This window comes from Ornithorhynchus anatinus, chromosome 13 (assembly GCF_004115215.2).
Source record: "Ornithorhynchus anatinus isolate Pmale09 chromosome 13, mOrnAna1.pri.v4, whole genome shotgun sequence".
Taxonomy (NCBI): domain Eukaryota; kingdom Metazoa; phylum Chordata; class Mammalia; order Monotremata; family Ornithorhynchidae; genus Ornithorhynchus; species Ornithorhynchus anatinus.
This window is the reverse complement of record NC_041740.1, coordinates 15466783-15472782: the sequence shown is the minus strand read 5'-3', so window position 1 is coordinate 15472782 and position 6000 is coordinate 15466783. Positions and strand designations below refer to the sequence as shown.

At 48.0% G+C, this 6000-nt stretch overlaps 1 protein-coding gene across 10 annotated transcripts in view; it reads left to right on the top strand.

Moving 5' to 3' along the window:
- The first annotated feature begins 1418 nt into the window (after nt 1-1418).
- Nucleotides 1419-6000, top strand: part of WAC (WW domain containing adaptor with coiled-coil) — a 65272-nt gene continuing 60690 nt past the window's right edge. For 2 of the 10 annotated variants that reach the window (XM_039913920.1, XM_029078039.2), the window contains exons 1-3: nt 1420-1507; nt 1865-1901; nt 3748-3943. In XM_039913920.1, the coding sequence (XP_039769854.1) occupies nt 1467-1507; nt 1865-1901; nt 3748-3943 (274 nt within the window). In that variant the 5' untranslated portion in view covers nt 1420-1466. Of the gene's footprint in view, nt 1544-1864; nt 1902-2622; nt 2663-2735; nt 2883-3747; nt 3944-6000 lie in introns of those variants that run through there. The other 8 variants (XM_029078043.2, XM_029078046.2, XM_029078040.2 and 5 more) reach the window with 7 other exon arrangements.

The window sequence follows — 6000 nt, the reverse complement described above, 5'->3', positions numbered from 1 at the left end:
AACAAATACCAACATTATTACGCCAGTGCTTAGAACAGTGCTCTGCACATAGTAAGCGCTTAATACCAACATTATTATTATTATTTCCCCAGTGCTTAGAACCGTGCTCTGCACATAGTAAGTGCTTAACAAATACCAACATTATTACCACCCCAGTGCTTAGAACAGTGCTCTGCACATAGTATGCGCTTAACAAATACTAACATTATCATTATTATTACCCCAGTGCTTAGAACATTGCTCTGCACATAAGCGCTTAACAAATACCAACATTATTATTATTACGCCAGTGCTTAGAACATTGCTCTGCACATAGTAAGCGCTTAACAAATACCAACATTATTATTATTACGCCAGTGCTTAGAACATTGCTCTGCACATAATAAGGGCTTAACAAATACTAACATTATTATTATTACGCCAGTGCTGAGAACATTGCTCTGCACACAGTAAGTGCTTAACAAATACCAACATTATTATTATTATTATTATTACAAGGTGCTCAGGTTGCCCCACGTGGGGCTCACAGTCTTCATGCCCCTTTTACAGAGGAGGGAACTGAGGCACAGAGAAGTGAAGTGATTTGCCCAAAGTCTTCGGCTGACGATATCATTATTATTTATTATTATTATTATTGTAACTACTATTGAATGGAGGTCAAGGGAGGTGGGGTCGCCCCTCCCTCGGGGGACCGAACTAGGCCCTGGCCGCTTCGCGCGCTTCCCTCCCGAAGAGGCCCAGCGCGCGCGCGAGGTGGGGGGGCGTCGAGCGCGAGACCGGAAGGAGCCGAAAGGCGAACGGCGAGGCCTACGGAAATGGCCGAGCCTTTCCGAAAGGCGGGGCGGAGATAGCCGAGGCCTATCGAAAGCGGCGTCGCGAGGAGGGAGGGAGGAGAAGAAGAGAGTGAAGAGGGGGCGGGAGAGAGAGAGAGGAAGAGGGGAGGGGGAGCGAGGAAGGGGAAGGAGGAAAGGGAAGGGGGGGGGGCGACGAGAAAGGAGGGGCGCGGCGGCGGCGGAAATAGCCGATGTGTTCCGAAGGCGGTGGCGTCCGAGTTGCCCGGATGTAGTTGGAGGAGCGGCGGTAGCGGCGGCGGGAGGAGGAGGAGGAGGCGGCGGGGGGAGGAGGAGGAGGAGGAAGAAGAAGAAGAAGAAGAAGAAACAGTCACGCTCCGCGGGGCCCAACCGGTCGCGTCATCTTCCCCCGCTCGCTGCTGCCGCTGTGTAGTCAGCGCCGCTGCCCCCGCTCCGTGTGTGTGTGTGTGTTTGGAAGGGTGTGTGTCTGTGAGAGAGAGAGTGCGAGAGTGGGGGGGCGCCGGTGGAGGGACATGGCCCGGCAGCGCTGGCGCCAGTAACGGAGCCGCGCCGACTCTCGCTGAGGTGGTGCCGCCGCCGCCGCCGCGGCTCCCGCCCGCCCCCCGCGGCCCCTCTCCCCCCGCCCCACGACACACACACACAGGCCGGGCATTGATGGTAATGTATGCGAGGAAACAGCAGAGACTCAGTGATGGGTAAATGTCGCTCTGTCTCCCCGCCGGGGCCGGAAGGTGTGTGTGTGTGTGGTGGGGGGGGTGGGGGTTCCTCCTCTCGGGCCAGCGCTGCCGAATCCGCCATTTTTGTTGTTAACCCCGATCCCGGCCGGGCGGAGGGGAAGAGGGCGGCGGCAGGGAGGGCCGCGGACGGGCCCCGTCGTCCCGGCTCCGTCCTCCCCGGGCCGCCGCCATCGCCGGGGGTTGGGGGGCCGTCGGGCCCGGGAGCGGGGAAGGCCGAGGCTGTGGTGGTGGTGGAGGGGGGGTGGGGGGGGCGTGGGGAAGCCCGTCGGCGGCGCCCAGCCTGCTCATATCGCCGTCCCTCTTCCTGTTTTTCAGCTGTCACGACCGGAGGGGCGACTCGCAACCGTACCAGGTACCGGCCGGGCCCCCCGCACCCCGCGGGAAGGGGCGAGGGGAGGGAGCGGGAGGGAGGAATGGAGGGAGGGAGGGTGAGGGACGACTACTCGAGCTCAGGCTTCGGCGGCCGCACTAGGCCCCAAACCAGCCCGGTCTCGTTCCGGCCCCGCTTTCCAGGCCGAGCCCCGAGCCCGCCGACATTTCGGCCCCACGTTTGCAGGCCCGGCCGGACACACTCGAGAACGGGGGCGCCGAGACGGGGCGGGGGGGATGCTTGAGGCCTGGACGTTTTAGGGGTTCGGCGACGGGGGGGGGGCACCGTGCACGCCCCCCCCCCCCCCCCATCCTAACCTCAGCCGCCAATGCTTCGACCACCATAAGGGCCGTCGCCCCAACCTCCCTCCCTCCCGCAAACGCTTTCAAAATAAGGGGATTTCGTTCCCTGGGCCACTCGGACACCTCCGTCGGCAGTCGGTTCTCACCCCGGCCCCGCCGCTTGTCAACTCTGTGTGACTTGGGGCAAGTGACTTGACTTCCCTCCTCCGTAAAACGGGGATGAAGACCGTGAGCCCCACGTGGGACCGCCTCTTTACCCCGTATCTACCCCCAGCGCTTAGAACAGTGCTCGGCACACAGCGCTTAACAAACACCAACATTATTACAAGGGTTACCCCGCGGGGTTGGGTGGCGGGTGCCTTGAAAATCTGATTTTTCTTTTTTTTTTGGAGTGTGCGTCGAGTTCACTCACTTTCTGTGGAGCAGGTATAGGTTGCCAAGTTAAGTATTAATGAAATTCCGAGTGAAGTGTTTTTCTGTTTCATCCCCTTTCTTTTGAATGGTGACTTTATAGAAGCAGAATCTGATAAGTGGAAGACAGCTGTCAGACGTCAGTTGCTGTGGAATAAATACTATCCAAATCTAGCTCTTAAAGAAAACGGGGAAAGAGCGAGTTTGTAGCCTGCTAATTCAATTCAGTGTGTGGTGGTCTTCTTTTGGGGTGTGTTTTTTGGTTTTGGTGGGGCGGGGGGGAGGGGGGCCTAGTAATAGTATTAGCATCTATTGAGCAACCACCTGGTGCCATACATTATACTAAACACTTGGGAAGAACAGAGTAACAAAGCCACGTGTTCTCTGCCCACCTGGAGCTTTCTACTGTAAGGAGGGTGGGAGAAACAAAAATTGTTACCCCTAAAGAGGGCACAAATAACATAAGTGTATATATATTTACACGCACACACACGCACAAGGGCTAAGCATGTAAGTGACTGTTTCTAAGTGCTAGGGTTACTTGAAGTGATCATTTGGCCTCTCCCAAGTTAAACACTTTATTGAAATTATCCTCTTCATTTTAGTTTACCTTTTACTAACTGTATTGCTTTTAAGCTATTTTTATAAATGCAAGGGAGAGTGGAGCTAGCCCAAAGTGTTTTCATTGAATGAAATACAATTCCAAATTTAGCAGTTGTCATGCCAAAATTGCTGGCAAAAACTTTTGCTCTGCAATTTTTCTGTGTTTTTGAAAAGACACCGCTGAATTGTAGATATCTCATTGTATTACCAAAAATAATGGAGTGGGTTGAAGGAAAGCTTTTTTCAGTGAGAACAGTGGTTGTCCAGGAGATGAAAATATTCAGAATGTCTTAAAACTATGTAATGTCCATTGAAGACAAAATATAGGTAGCTATTCTGAGGAACCGTATTCACAAAAGGTAAGTAACTGACTTGAAAAACAGTAGCAAACTGAGTTCATTGTATTGTAAACATTCAACCAATTTAGCAAAACGGTAAACTAGATGGTGATACAGTCGAAAGTAATAATTTGAGGTCAACGTGAAGGTTCTTTTTTTAATGATGTTTTACAGGCCCTTAAGTATTCATCAAAGAGTCACCCCAGTAGTGGTGATCACCGACATGAAAAGATGCGAGACGCTGCTGATCCTTCACCGCCAAATAAAATGTTGCGGCGATCTGATAGCCCCGAAAACAAATACAGTGACACGACGGGCCACAGTAAGGCAAAAAACGTGCATACTCAAAGAGTTAGAGAGAGGGATGGTGGTGAGTAATTTTAACTTTTTTCCTAGTTTTGCTCACTGAAACTTTGATTTATTAATGGACTCAATTTAACTGACCACTAACTAGTAATGATTTATTAAAAAAAAATTAACCAGAACAGTGACAGAAAGAAAACATTTTGACGAAGCCAATGTTTTTATTTCTTACTTTATTAATAATCAGGGTATTTGTGGACATTAAAAAAAAAAAAATTGGCTCATCAGAAGAGTTCTGAGTAGGGGCTTATTGGAACAGAAGGAGTGAGAAAGAAATAGGAAAGCTAACTTTTTTGTGTTTGAAATTCAAAAATTGGAGGGAAGATCCACTTTAATTTTAACTGCAAAATAAGAGATCAAGATCTTCAGTTATTTTGTAATCTTTATTTTGTTTATAATCTTTTGTTCAGCTGCCTTTTAATACATTTTGAAGGTAACATAGTCTCGACCTAAAATTCAGTCAAGTCTAACAAATGAAGATGTGGGCATTTGAAGAAAGTACTCATGGTATGGGTTCTGAAAACATTTCCTCATGTTGCTTCACATTATCTGGGTCCCTTGCCATTTCTTTTAAAAGTCTTAAAAAAAAAACTTATCTGGACACAGTTTAGTAAGTCTTAATGAACAGCAGGTCCCATTTATTCATTTATGTCTACCATTAGTTCAGTTTCTCTTTGAGTAGGAATTCAGTGATCCAGAAATCTGTGTTACCTGAATAATAGCCAGTTGGGGTAATCCAGGAAAATAAGGGTAGCTCAACAACTTGGATATGTGACTCTGTGAGGTTAGAGCTAAACCCAAGCATATACGGTTACCTGCATTTTTGATGACGTTCATTTAACTCTGTCCCTTTTTTAGTGTAGAATATTAACTTTCATAATTTTAGGTTTTTAATTGTTTCAGATGTTTCATAAGGGTCCCCTACTTAGGGACTTGTTTATGGCAGTGTGCAATAAACCCTGAATATATGCATAGAGCAGCTCATTTAAAGTTTAACCTTATATGTGTGAGGTTTTAAAGGAATCACCTGTTTTGTACTAAGGTGAAGGTTTGGGAGAGGCCACTAAATATATCCTCCATTTTTGTAGTGTTATGTTGTCTACCACAATTAAGATATTTAGCCTAGTGGAAAGAACATAGGCCTGGGATTCAGGGCATGTGGGCTCTAACCCCAGCTCTGCCACTTGTTTGGTATTCGTTCATTCAGTCGTATTTATTGAGCGCTTACTATGTGCAGAGCACTGGTATGTGACCTTGGGCAAATTACTGTGCCTCAGCTTCCTCATCTGTAAAATGGAGATTAAATACAATCAATCAGTGGTATCTACTGAACACAAACTGGGTGCAGAGCACTGTGCTAAGTGCTAGGGAGTGTACAGTACAATAGAGTTGGTAGACACATTCCCTATTCCTCTTGCTTAAACTGTGAGCTTCATATGGGACAGACAGGGACTCTTTCCGGCCTCATTGTCTTGTATCTTCTCAGTGCTTACTACAGTGTTAGGCATATAGTAAGTGCATCACAAGTACATTAGAAATGATTTCATAACAGAAAAAACTGAATAATTAGAACTGTTAATATTAGCACATTATTTTGTCAGACCATTTCACTTGCTTGAATCCTAGGGTAGACCCTTAGCAGAAAAAAACCCAAAAACCTGCCATCTTTGAGCATGGGTTCTTCATAAAGTAGCATTGGAGGCTCCAATGTTGGTGTCATTAATACTGAAATAAAATGTGGCTTAAGGACTTTATGTTCACCAGGAGGGATGGCTAGTCATCTTGAGTGTTCTCAGTTGGATTCTTCATTTCTTCACCTCAAAAAATAACAGAACCCCTTATCTTCCCACTCAAACCTCGTCTTTCCCCCACCTTTCCCCTCACTGTAGACAGTACCACTCTCCTCCCCGTCTCCAAGCCTGTAACCTTGACTCTTCTCTGTCTCATGCAACCCACCTATTTGATCTGTCACCAAATCCTGTCGATTCTGCCTTACAACATAGCTAAAAGCTGCCCTTTCCTCCCAGTCCAAACTGCTGCCTGCTCTGCCAGGACAAGCATTTA